Below are 14321 nucleotides of genomic sequence, written 5' to 3' on the forward strand. Positions count from 1 at the left end.
CAAATACAAAAGCAGGATTCACTAATGCTATAGGAATGTTCAAAGTCATTACTTAGTCTTGGAATAATCTCGCATTTAAAGAGTTTTTGACTGTGCCTTAGCTAAAACTTCCAGCCAAAAGGTAAGAAAAACGTATTAGATAAGATAGTATACTCCTTGCAAACAAGGTTCAAACCAGCCTGTGAAACATAGGGAAGAACTTTACCAAATACAATGAAAATTTCAACAGTAAGGAATTGTGCCTATACTATAAGACTTTCATTATAAAGCACACCTCACTTCATGAAGTATTCAGTTACACTGAATCAAGTCATATACTCTCAAGTGAACTACCTCATTTTTAAAGACAACATAGAAAGCCCTGGGCTGGGTGCGGTGGCTCACAACTGTGATCCCAGCACTATGGGAGGCCAAGGCGAGCGGATCATGAGGTCAGGAGATGGAGAAAATCCTGGCTAACATGGTGAAACCCTGTTTCTACTAAAAATACAAAAACAAAATTAGCTGGGTGTGGAGGCAGGCGCCTGTAGTCCCAGCTACTTGGGAGGCTGAGGCAGGAGAATGGTGTGAACCCAGGAGATGGAGCTTGCAGTGAGCCAAGATCATGCCACTGCACTCCAGCTTGGGCGACAGAGTGAGACTCCATCTCAAAACAAAAAGGCCTGTCCTCCTGTAAATGTTAGAAGAGGTTACTTACTACAGTTACCTAAAAGTGTGTGTGTGTGTGTGTGTATATATATACACGTATATATATATACACACACATATATATACACACACGTATATATATATATATATATATATATATCTCTCTTTATAATAAAAGGTACCGAAGAGTTCTTTGGGTTCTTTCCATTTTAATGCAGCAAATAATTACAACATATAAAAATTATAAAAATGTATTTTATTAAGTATAAAAATGTATAAAGTGTAAAAAAGTATAAAACACACACTCTTTTTAATAGAATATTAATTGGGCAAAACAAAATTGGCATATAAAATTGATCATGAGTCCACTACAGCTGAATTTAGAGAAAATTACCAAGTCCTTTACGGTTTTCCATGAAGATGTCTCCAGAAGATTGACATTAAGAAGCAGCATTAAAGAACTGACTAGTTATAATTAAAATATCAATTGTATATTCTGTTCACTCTTTCTTCCAAATGAGAATAGAACTTCCTTAAAGGTGAAGAACAGTCTTTCTCATTGGTCTGTCTCTATCACCTAATATAGAACTTTGCATATACGTGCAATAAATATTTGATGGCAGAAAGACGTGCAATAAATATTGCAATAAACATACAGACGTGCAATAAATATTTGATGGCAGAAAGGAGGAAGAGGAGGAGGAAGCAAACAAAGGAAGGAAGAACCTCTCAGGAAAATTATATTACAAATAGGGTATCTACAACTATATTGAATAAAGCTGCCTAAAACTGAGTACAAAATTTGGAGAAGAATTTGATAATATCAAATATGGGAGTGGAGGAGGGGAATGCCCTTTTGATTTATTTCTTTGGAAAAAGGAAGCATCATATTATTCTATGGAGGAGTGTGCTTGACTCTTCATACTGTGAACACAGACATCAGAATCAAGCAAACCTAGGATCTGGCCCTAACATTTACTAGCTTTACAACCTTGGGCAGGGTTCTTCTTCTGGAAACCTCTTAGGATATTATAATTCTTACAAGAGTAAATGTAAAGTGCTATGCACTGTGTCCAGAACATAGTTAGCCCTATCTCCTTCCTAATATTTCTTCTCCCTTCCATATTTTACATTCCATCACAAGGCAAAATCCCTGCAGATTTTGCAAAGGTATGAAAATTAGACCAAGGGCACTGAGCAGTTTGTTGAGGATCATGATTTTTAAAAGTTCATTTAGCTCATAAAGTTACTCATGCTGCCTAAAACCCTTAAAAAGTCTGGAATGTTCTGTGCAGAAAAGCAGGAAATAAGGTTAAGCCCAGGTCAGTATTCCTGTCAGCTGACATGGAATCCTCTGGTTTCTTCAAACCCAAGAGGCTCTCAGGAAAAGATGTAGGGCTTTAATATTTTTTAAAATCCTTTAACAGGTAGAATATTATAACTATTAATACTTTTTTCATTGATACTATAAGATAATATAAGCTCAACAATTATCTAAATGTTATCATGTTAAAAACCTACAAAATTTGTTGGATACTTTCAGAATGTGTCTTTCATTACTAGAAAAAATTAGCAACCTACAAATACTTAAAAACAAAAAACAAAAAAACCTTAGTTAAAAGGTAAGAATAGCATTAATATATGCCCAACCAGAGTAGATAAAAATAGCACTGTGGTATCCTTTAAGTCACAGCAAGTGGATAGTAAGATGAACTTAATATTAAAGATGAGAATTGATTTCCATTTTAATTTTTTACTTATTTACCCACTTAATTGCTAGAAGACTAAAATATATATATTGCGTATTTCATGATACAAAAATTTAAAACTATAAATATTATGCCTTAAATCACTTCCCGACAACCCAATATAAAATTTACAAACGCCCTCAAAACTTCTCTGTATATTCCCTCGCTTTCCTCCTCTGTAAGTGGAAGTTACATTTATCCACCAAGATTAACCCTTCTACTTGTTCCTAGTCTTTCCCTCCCACAGTTTAATCTAGAATGTTACTGCTTCTATTTATTTCTTCTTGCATCTTAGGCCATTCCCTAACTACATCCTTTCCCATCAATCTTTTTTTTTTCCCCACCAATCTTTGAATCTCTTCTATGGTGTGTGCACATAAACACACACACACACACCCACACACACACCCAGTTATTTCTATCATGTTCAAATCCTCAAGCTAACAGAACTCCCTTCCTTTTCATTATTGTTACCGTTCTAGAACCATTTTAAATAATCCACATACACATTTTAATCTTGCCCCATCACAAAAGTTAAACTGCTCTATAAAGGTCAATAATGGCCTCTAATCATACAATTCCATGACTTTTCAACTTTTCACCCTTTCTGGTTTTCTCCACTTGAATTTGAACTTAGTTTTATCAGAACTTCAGATTTTATCTTCTTCTTAAAGCTGTTTCTACCTAGGAAATCCATATGTTTTAATTCTACCTTTCTCATCACTAATCTATGTAGATTCTCTTCCCTTCTCTGGTATTTAATTACACCCGTCAAACGCCCCAAAATTCAATTATCTGACTTTTTCTCTGAATTGATCCCTCTACTCTTCCTCAGAAATCTCTGGCAGTTCTATAGCTTGAAATGCTACCTCTATGAGAATATCTACCAAATATGTGTCTCTTGTTTCTACTTCTCTTTTGAACTGTACACTTAATTTTCTGACTGTAAATGAAATTCACTCTGGCATGGTGAACTTAGCACGGCCAAAAACTAACCCCCACACTTCCTCTTTTCCTTCTTACGTTCCTTACCTCATTAAGTGCATCACTGCCTTCAAAGTCAACTAGGCTGAAAACCTCAAGAGTCACTTTCACTGCATCTTCTCTTTCGTCCTCTAACTCTAAGGGGTCACCAACACCTGTAGATTTTACCTCCAAAATGCCTCCCACATCTGAACCAACACTTGCTATACCTACTTCCAATTATCTAGGCCAGCATTTCATTATTTCTTGCCCAGACTGTTTTAATTCCTCAATCATTACTCTTGCTTTCAGTTTTTTTCTCTTAATCCAAGCTTTGCAGAGTCAAGTAAGTACTCTATCAAAGCACAGCTCTGATGTTTTCCCTCCCTGATTAAGAGCCTCCAATGGTTTTCTACCAAATAAATTAAGACAAAATTCTTTGACAAAAGCCAAACCTCTATCATCTTCCCCTAACTTCCCCTCTCTTACTCAACAATCTATCATTCCTTCAACCTAACATGTCCTCCATCTCACTGGAATCCCGCCCATGAACGAGACAGTACCTCTTCCATGCTTCATTTTACACCAACTTTTCACCCTTAGCAAGCAACGGTTCACCTCCGCCACGTACTACATCGCAGCACTTTATTTATACCACCTTAAAGCACTTATTACATTTTACTCTATGGCATAGCTGTTTGGAAAGGCCTATCTTTCCATAGTTGAGATTTGATAAATGAATGATGAAATCAATAGACAGCACAAAAAGCACCTTTTAAAAAGAAGAAAGAAATAGATTCAAAATCTGAAAGCTAAACATTTTTTAATAGTTAAAAGATTACTAACTGATTAAGGCCTATATTATGTGACTGCTTTATATCGCAGGGACAAATCAAGGTAAGTCTTGGTAGGATTCCTTTAAATCTTTTACTTTATCAAGCTTTTCTTAGAAGTCATGTACCAGACTTTGCGATCACTTCACTTACTACAATACAAATTCAAAACTGAATTGAGTACTAAACAAAACTGTCCAGACGATTTGTTATTATCCCCTAACCAAGTCTACTAGGATCCATTGATTCTGTTAAGGTGGAACAACTTTAGTGAGGAAAAGGAAATAGGTCAAGAAGTATAATTCAAATGAATGATATCCCCTGTTTTACGGCTCTAGGAAGGTAAGAGTCTCCAAATCAGTAAACACAAACAACAGGCATCTAAAACCTCTTTTACTCCACATGGAATATCTTTCAGAGGTATGAGGAACTCAGCTTAGAAAAGAAAGTTTACTTGTGTTCTTTAAAATATCTGTATGTCATCCAAGCATCCTTGATTGACAAACTTTAAAATATATTATTATCACAATGAAATTAAAAAGAGTACGAATTATATTTCAAGCTTGAAAAATGTACTAACTAGACTGAAGGCAAAAGGCAGAAAAAACCTAATGGGCATCACCACTTCCTAAGTGCTTTTTAAATTCTTTCGGTAATGCAATTTAAAAAAATTGACAAGGACAGCAAGACAAAAATTTGAGGCAGGTACTCAGCGTGCTTTGCTCTTTAGCATCAATTAATTATTTTCTAATTTCCGGAGCACCCACATATGCTCAGTATATTTAGCATCTATTAGATGGAAAATTGTTTCTTCTATTTTCCATCACCTGGCTAAGATTCTCGTGAAAACCATGCTCAGGAACCTCACATTAATAAATTATCATTCCAACCATACTGATTAGCAATCACTTCCTTACTCTCACCTCAGCATTTCCAACAAGAACACACTAATGCTGTTCCTAAAAGGCAATGGCCAGCAGAATCCAGAAAGAAAACTGTCTGAACACTGGCCAGAAAAACAAGGAGGATGTTCTCTATTCTGTTCCCACTGTACTTTGGGTTTGTAATACAGCCCTTCCCATACTACATGGCAATTATCCATTTATGTGTTCTCTGAGTTCCTCGACAGGTCAAAGGCGGGATTATGTCTTGTCTAGCTTCATATCCCCAGTAACAAGCACTCAGTGGAAACACAGGAAGCCTTCAAAAAATGTTTATTAAGTGTTTAAGAAACCTTGTCTCTTGAGTAGCTTCAGAACAGACTCCATATTTCATTCCGGGCACACCTGACCCTAGATATGTATTCATGATTACTACTTCCATCACTGTATCAAATAAGCATCCACTGATGTGAGGGCTTTCGGGTCAGCTAGCAAATGACACTGACACACAGAGCTAAGGCCAGAAAATCTGTTTAAATGGGACGTTTTGGGATGTGCTACTATCTACTATTCTTTTCCTCAAAACATGGACTGTGCTAACTCTGTGCTACTGATTTTCTGTTAGAAAACACTCTACATCTTATAAGGAGACAACTGAGCAATTACGTTCTCCTATTCTCAGTGACCTTAGAGAAAAAGCCTGCCCTCTGAAAACAGAACATTAATTGGAAAGAATTTCAATTGACCATTTTAAATTCCAGAGGCCAAGAAATGGTAAAACTACATACCTATTAGATAATTACCCTACAACCCAAGACTGCTTCATTATTCCCTGTAAAAACAGTTATCTGCCTTTATTGGTGGCTGGAAAAAACTGAAATTGAAGTTTGTGTTCATATTTGTACTTCCAAGATCTACCCTTGCAAAGAGGCATCACAAGAAAAAAATAGTAACTATACACTTAACTCCGCCTTTTACATACCTACCAATTAGACGTGAAAGTTGCTATTTTCTGTTATCCACAAACTAAATTCATGCTATCGCAGTTATTTTTTTAAAAAAGGTAATGCGTCAAGGGATTAACTTCAGAACTAATAATAAAGCCCCTGATGTAATCATCAGGATAATGTTGATATTATGAGCCACTTCCTTCACCACTAACAAATAAGAAAAGATAAACAAAAGAGGAAGATGTTTCTGCACTACACACTTAAATAAAATATACTGCCAATTAGTAATTATCAATGCCTTTCTATTTACTGTATCTTAGAGTAAAAATAAACATATTGAATTCTTTCATAATAATTTATGTGATTTCTCTCCACAAAGCCCCTGGGTACATTCACAAATGAACACAACCATTTTCATCTTTGACAAATAATGAAGATAAACAGGCAATGTACATTTGCCAACACCCGCACCCACATCCCACTAAGTAGAGACTTTTGATAATAGATTTCCTTGTTGAGTCAAGTTTCTCAATTGGAGAGACTAAACCTAAACCCACAAAAGGGTTAATAAAATAAATAATAGCAGATGTTTAACTATCAAATAGCCATCTATTGTACCATAACTCATGGTGAAATAATTAAAAGTGAATAAAACTTAGGTTAACAACCAGTTATAGACCAAAATCGTGTACATCATTTTTAATGTTTCAAAAATGATTTTATAGTAACTACAGCTCACCACTTCCTTATATAAATCTTTTTGATTTGATGTCCTAACACTCACAAATGTACAAACACTGACCACTCAAAGATGGAGGGTGGGGGAAAAAGAACAGCCCCTTTATAGAATCTGAACCATTTGCTGTCCACTTATGTAGCAGGTAAGTTAGAGAAAAACCTTGAATTCCTTCTCTTACCCCAACTAATGATTTAGGCAGTGAGAGTGACCTTCAAATGCACACTCGTTAGCAAAGAAAAGATAGGCAGCATTGTGCTTGCCAAATATGTGCTATTTTTCCAATTGAATAGTCCTTATTCTAAAGTATCCAATGCTAAAATCAAAACTCAACCCCAAGCAGCAAGTTGCAATATTTTGACACTATGACATCATTCTGTCTGGAGCACTTTAATATAACAATTTGAATAAATTGGCAGAAGCTTAAATAGGTCACACTGAAGCCCAAAACTAAGGCTATTTATCTGGCAAAAATATTCTGGCTCTGCATTTAGCACCACTGCCTGTAGAATGACAGGCCAGTCATTCATCTATGTGTCCTTTCCATCAGAATAAATGGAAATAAAGGAAATCTTGTCACATTCGTGTATTGCTACTACTACTACTACTGATAGTGGCTTTTTATAGCCAATATTTGCAGACAGGAGCAAATCAAAGCAAAGATGAATGTTACCATATGATTTCATGGATGCTTTGGCACATCCCTATAAAGGAATTTTTTTTTAAAACCTCCATTTCTTCAGTTATAAACATACCAAGTCTTGCTTCAACTAAACTTATAATTAGCCCCAGATATCTACGAAATAAAGACATAATGTGTTACAAACATTTACGAATAAATACAGGACAGTGCTACTGCTTCAAGAAAAAAGAATTATTAATTTTTGCAAAGCCGCAAGCTACATCTTAAATTTATTTTATAATCATACTTAGTAAAGTAGGATACTGACAGCTACAGTTTCTGAGTAAATCTCTGTAAGGTATTCAGATTGACTTCTCTGGATACTGACACCCATCTTGATTTCTTCTTGTGAAATTATAGTTTGTCTGAAAGCAACATGCAGAAACCACAGAGGTTTCTGATACTCTCAGCTTCACCACCCCCAACATAAATTTTCCTTTCACAATAAACAATGTGCCATCGAAAGGTTTCCTGTTTCAAAATGGAATAGTAGATGAAAGAAACTGTTAACTCTCCCATTAACAACAAAAAAAGTTTCTTAATGAAGATGAATTCTCAAAGATGAAAATGGAAACTCCCTCAAATACTGCCTCTACACTTAAGAACTAACCTGTTTCTGGATGACTTTGAGGGGTTCAAGACTTCAGTGGACGAAGTAACAAAAAAAGGAAAAAAATTTAAAAAAGAACTAATCTGTTTCTTTCCCCAGTAAATATTTTCAGTATCACACCAGATGATTGCCATGAGTGGTCCATCAAAGGCTTAAATAACCTGCTTGTACTCTTTTGTTATCTAAGAGCAACACAACCTCACAGAAGACAGAACAAACACTTCCAAACATTCTATGGCCATACACCAACAAAAAGCAGCCAATGGTAAAATTCTGCATACAGAGTCATGTAGAGGAACTGTGAACCTTAAAGAGTAGAAAGGACAAAAGGTTAAAAAAAAAAAAAGTCTTTGAATCCAACTTTTCAAAAAACACAGAGTTGAAGTAAGAAAAATGATGAATTGAAATCAAAAGACTGTTGCCATAACAATGGTTGGTATTAATTAACTGTATAAATAAATCTGGAGAAACCACAGACAAAGTGAATAGTGTTTCGCACAGGCAACGTCAGACAGAACTTACCACTTTGTCCATGAGTTTCCAAGTCTTCTCCACGGTCCTGCGATCTGCTGCAGCTTGCTTAGGGGGTCCAACTGCATCCTGAATAGCATCAATAATACCCAAAATTCGACCTTTTCGGGGATTTCCTCCTCGACCACCAGGGTTTCTGCCATTCATTGAGTTTGCCATCTGGAATTTTAGTTCTTTAAAAGGCAGATTTAAAAAAAGAAAAGTTAGTTGATTTCGAAAATACTTACCACCAGAAAACTAAAGAGACTAACTTGTACCCACTGTATCTTCCTCCATCCGTGAGGGCAAAACCAAAAGTTCCACATTCATTTTCATCAATAAGCTTGTGAATTTACACTCTCAATCTTTAAACACAGTAGTTTTAGGAGCAATGATCCTAGATTTGCTTTTACAATACTAAGAGTTAAAGATGCACCCTGCTCACGTTTCAAGTAGCTAAGGCTGAACTAATACCCAACTCATAAAACAAAACTTAAACAGGTTTCCTAGATAAAAAACAGAATGTTCTTCCCCTCCTGCTTTAATTCCAATTCAAAATACCAGAACAACTGAAGCTCCTATCATACATTTTGGGAGCCTTACGCAGAAACTTCACTTTCACTCTCTTAGATTTCTCCAAGTTATATAAACATAAAGATTATTCTACACAAACGTAAGGGACAGCTCTGTTGTCAACAAAGGCGCACGACATGTCCCACACTAAAACCACCAAGTACGGACACACGAACACATTTCTTTAAATCAACGCGGTGGGTCGTTATTCCCAAGAACCAAATGAAATAACACACAAATAGCCCATTTGAAAAGAGACGGAGAGACACTGACAAGAGCGGCCACGGAAAGGAGGAGTTCACTTCTCTCGCTCCTCGCCTCTGCTCTCACCCAAAGCTTTGTTTCAGGACGCCTGTGTCCCTTCCCCGCTCAAGCCCCTTCCTGGCCCCTCGGCTCTGAGCTGCGGGAAGAAAGTGGACGGGGAGGAGACAAAGTGTCCCTCCCGTGCCCGCAGCCCCGTCCGTCTCGGGCGCGGGAGGGACACTGTGTGCTCGGCGCCTGGGTGGACGCGCCTCCCGGCCGCCTGCTGCAATCCCCACCGCCGTCTGCCTGGACTCCGTCTCCTCCTCCCCGGCCTGCGGGTTCTGGTCTTTAAACGCCCCACTTCAAACTGGACGGCGGCGGCAACAGCAGCTGTAGCTGAGAGCCGGGGCTGTCCCCTCTTCCTCCTTGGCCCGCGCCTGGCTACCCCAGGACCCCCGAGCCGGTAAGAAGTGTGGAGCCTCCCCGGCGACCCCTTCCCTCCTTGCCTTTCGGCGCCGTAGCTGTCCAGAGACACGCGTGTGCGCGGGTCCCACTCCACACGCACGCAGCCCAGTGTGTGTGGGGAGCCCCGGCGGGGAGTGGGATCGCTGAAACAGCTCGCTCCCGAAGAAGGAGCAACCCAGCGCGCAGGCCTCCGAGACGTGGAAACGCAACAATTACCGTCAAGACAAATCCACACCCGCTCTCCCCTCCCGCCCGACTCGGGGAGGCCGCGGGACGCCGCAGCAGCACTAGCAGGAGGAGGAGACCGCTCGCTGGACACCCCACCCCTGTGGCACACACAGGACCCAGGCTCGGGGCGGGGCGGGGGCGGGGCCGCGCGCCGCTGGGCCAATGCCGCACACCCGCGCACTGCCCGACAGCGGGTGCAGCCAATGGGTGGGAGGCGTCCGTCCTCCTCGCGCTGCCGCCCCGTCCACGTCCTCCACAGTACACAATGGCCCCAGAGGAAGGCCCGCTCGCAGCACGTCAGAAAGGAATTGGACTCGGAGAGAAATGAGGGGCCTGGACTCGCCTGGGAACGAAAGTGGAAACGGGAAAGGAAATGGAAGAAGGGATGCAAGGCACGAAGGAGCTAACCAATAAGGGGTGGCAGGTGGGCGTGAGCGTCGGGAACGGGAGCCAAAGCCGTCTGGGGCTGAAAGGCGGGACTTCCTGCTTCGCTTACCTTCCTAGTCTTTTGTTTCATAGCAACAGAGTAGTGGCTGGAAGGGTGTTGCTTCTCTGCTCTGGGCGGGTCCAACGCTGGAGAAATTCATCTCCCTAGGGCTGCCAAACCCTTCTACCCAGGACAGCAGCCAAACAGGTCTATGACGTTGCTTCTTGTTGGCTATCAAAAAGAGCAACAGCCAGCGAGCTTCTAAAATGCGGAATATAGCTCACAGAGAGTAGGCTAAGGGTGACACCAGCCTGCCAACTAGAACTTCCTAAGTTTCTGAGTTTCTCTTTTGCTGTTAGTTTTAGAGGGGTTGCAGACCAAACATCAGGCTGACGAAAAAGCAAATAGTTGCCAACGCTGGCCAAGTAGTCTCTGCTAATCATGCCAGAGCAATAAAAGTACCAGATAATGGGAATTGCTGATAAATACCTTGCACCTTTTTACTTAGTGCAAGTGTCTGCCTAAATGACTGAGGAGGAGACAGCTGTTATGTTTTGTCGGAGTCACCTTTATATAGATTTCTATCCATTTAAAAACAACCTTACTGTAGCTGCCGTTCTCTACCAGCGTTGTTATCTCTTTCTGTGGTTCCATTCTTTGTGCTCTTAAGAAGGCCGACATCTGGCTAGTCTTTAAAAGAGAAAGCTACTGTGCTGGGACTTGTCTTTCAACAAGATCGTAGATTAAACAAACGCCTTCCATTTATTTCAGTTTACTTCAATCCCACCACTCATGCTACCAACAATTGCTCTGTACTTCATACTTTGGAACTTTCTTTCCACTACAGTTGATAGCGTGTATTACACTTCACAGCTTGGACATCTCAGGTGTTCTGATATTTTACAATGAGTTTTTTGTTTTTGATTTTGTTTTTTCAAATCTTTCTCTAACCACGTAACCTGATAAAATGTTTCTCAATGGTTCTAACCACTTTCTAGCAAATAAGAATTTTAATACTGTGATTATTACTGTGAAGGATCCTGAGTTGTCCTTTACAGCCTTGAATTTACATGGTTAAGATTTTAATTTGTCGAAAACAGAAAAAAAAAAAATGTGCCTTTGCAACCAGTCAGGTGATAAAGTGTGATTCAGGAAGTAATTTTGTTTCCTTGTCATTATTTCTGTGCCAGTAATTAAAGAGTAGTTCCTTGTTTTCACGTTGCATTTATCTAGAAAAGTGCTGGCCTCTCCATATCTCCTCCACCCATCCATGTCTCCTTTACTCATAGTCGTAGTAGCTACATTTACTAAGGGGAGGCTGTAAAAGAAAAAAACTGTGTTACCTTTAAAATAAATTTTAGAAGAATCAATGTATAGAAGCATGTAGCAAAACAGTGGCTTAAGGGAACATTATAACTAAGTATATCACTTATATTCATATCTGGGTAAATGTAAAATACCCAAAATACATGTTATAGCATATGCCACTCCTTTTATATGGTGTTTTGCAACTGAAAGAAATGACTTAATGAGAAAATGGCATTGCCTATGGTATCAAGCATATCATGTTGATATAAATTATAAGTTTTTAAGTGTATAGTTTGACATATTTTGAAATATATGTATGTGAGATATGGTAGCATTCCTCACCACTTATTTGCCATCTCACTTTCCTTGGTTCTAGTTACCTGTGGACAAGCAGGGTTTGAAAATAGGTGAGTATAGTACAATAAGATATTTTGAGAAAGAGAAAAATACCACATTTATATAACTTTTATTGTAGCATATTATTATTGTATTAATAGTTATTGTTATTAATCTCTTACTGTGACTATTCATAAATTAAACTTACCATAGCTATATATGTATTAGAATACTCATAGTATATATAGGGTTCAGTATTTTCTGAGATTTCAAGCATGCACTGTGGGTTTGGGCATATCCTGTGGATGAGGGGAACTGCTGTATGTACATATGTACGTGTATGTACATATGTACGTGTATGTACGTGTGTGTGTGTGTGTAGTCAAGAAATTATAGCTTATTGTCAGCTAGCTATTTTATCAAGCAATCTGGAATCCAAGTTAAGTTCTGGTGTAGCAGGGTTCCCAGTTGAGCTCAAACTCGGATTCAGAGTTTGGTTTTGTCTGATAAACTGATGGGGCAGTAGAAGTCCTCCCTGCCAATTATTAGAAAAAGTAAATGTGCACAGGGAATAAATAACTGCTGGGATAAAACTTCATACCCCGGGTGCCTCCAACAGAGACACAAGAGATAAAGCACAATGAAAGATGCGTGCTTCAGGACTATAAGTAAGGACACAAAGAAATGTTTCCATAAGAGACTTTATGATACTCAGGACATAAGCAGTAGTACTTCAGGCTGACAGAGTTGCTAGGGAAATAGTCACCTCATTTCTATAGAATAAGTCAGTCCCCAGTAGGGTACAGTTTAAAGTAAATGCAACATCATTTAGCAGTGTGGGAAATTGTAACCTAGAAAGAACATGTATATGGCCTTGTTACAGGACAGCAGTGTCCTATTGGAAGATCCTGACATGAGACAGAATGGTGGAGCTCCTACATGAAGGATCTTGTAAGCACGAGGGTGGCTAGTAAATGAGTAATGTGAGCAAACTGGTCATAAGGACATGTGAGACCCTTCCCCCAGGTCTCCCAGAAAAGAGGGGGAGACTTTGTGGCAAGAATACTTAATAAATTATGTAGAGACAACTGTGAACCCATGTGATTTGAGCATTACTGTTTGACATTAATATATGTACCAATAGGCTGGTGCCATCTAGAAAAATGCAGCTTAAATTCCAGTCTGTAAACACAAGAAATTAAGAAAAAAAAGATAATTATTTGAGGAAAATATTTAGACTTTTGTCATTTGCTTTAATTTTTCTTTTCTTCTCTTTCCTCCAAATTCAGAACTGGCCCCTGTGATACTGGACATGAATTGACTAAATAACAAAGCCCCTCCATAACTTATGTAATCCATAATAGCTCAAAAATATTAATCGAATAAATGAATTGACTGTTTAAGAGTATTACATACAAAATATAATGCTGTTCCTGTTTCTGCACAATGAAGAATTCATTTAATTCACAATTCCAAGCAAGATTTTATTTTTACTATTAAGTAGATTTACAGTGACCATCCTAACACAAAACCAGAATACCATAGCATCAATTTCTAAGTCCTTATAGAGAACATGGACCCAAATCTCAAGTTAGAGAGAAATAAGAGCAATATGACCTCGTCATATTTGGGCATAACAAGTTGTTCTTTGTTACATGAAATAGATTCCATTCACCATTAACCCATTACATTCAATAGTTGGCATTGAGGGATGCTGATCCAGGGGCTGTCAGATATAACCAGACTCTGAGTCCTAGCTTGAGCTCAGCTAGAATGCTAGCTTAACAACAACAATATTAACAACAAAAATAACAATGACTTAAGATAAATCTCTCACACATAGAAATAAGTCTGAAAGTAGGAATTACAGGTAGATATGGTGGCTCCACAATTTTCTCAAGGACCCAAGTTCCCACCTTTTTTCTGTACCATGCCAGCCTTGCTTCCCACCTTCAGAATCACGTCATGTTCCAAGATAGCTATTGGCTCTCCAGCCATCACCACTGATTTTCAGGCTAAAACCTAAGAGGAAGGTCAGGTGGGCAAATGGACCTTCCATCTGAGTTAGTTTCCTTTAACCAATCTTCAGAGAACTCTCACAAGTATCTCTCTTAAAGAGCTCAAGGCCAGAATTTAGTCCATAGCCAAATTTAGCTGCAAAATCTGGAAGGCAATATGTT

General features: G+C 38.8%; 1 protein-coding gene across 2 annotated transcripts in view; it reads right to left on the reverse strand.

Annotated features, from left to right (window-relative positions):
• The window catches only part of CBLB (Cbl proto-oncogene B, E3 ubiquitin protein ligase), a 213040-nt gene extending 202482 nt beyond the window's left edge, over positions 1 to 10558 (reverse strand). The window contains exons 1-2 of one of the 2 annotated variants that reach the window (XM_011995286.1): positions 10479 to 10558; positions 8574 to 8755 (exon numbers count right to left, since the gene is read on the reverse strand). In XM_011995286.1, coding sequence (XP_011850676.1) covers positions 8574 to 8741 — 168 coding nt within the window. In that variant the 5' untranslated portion in view covers positions 8742 to 8755; positions 10479 to 10558. Of the gene's footprint in view, positions 1 to 8573; positions 8756 to 9883; positions 10185 to 10478 lie in introns of those variants that run through there. The other variant, XM_011995280.1, reaches the window with a different exon arrangement.
• Between the last annotated feature and the right edge of the window lie 3763 nt (positions 10559 to 14321).

Source organism: Mandrillus leucophaeus, unplaced genomic scaffold (assembly GCF_000951045.1).
Source record: "Mandrillus leucophaeus isolate KB7577 unplaced genomic scaffold, Mleu.le_1.0 Scaffold113, whole genome shotgun sequence".
NCBI lineage: Eukaryota > Metazoa > Chordata > Mammalia > Primates > Cercopithecidae > Mandrillus > Mandrillus leucophaeus.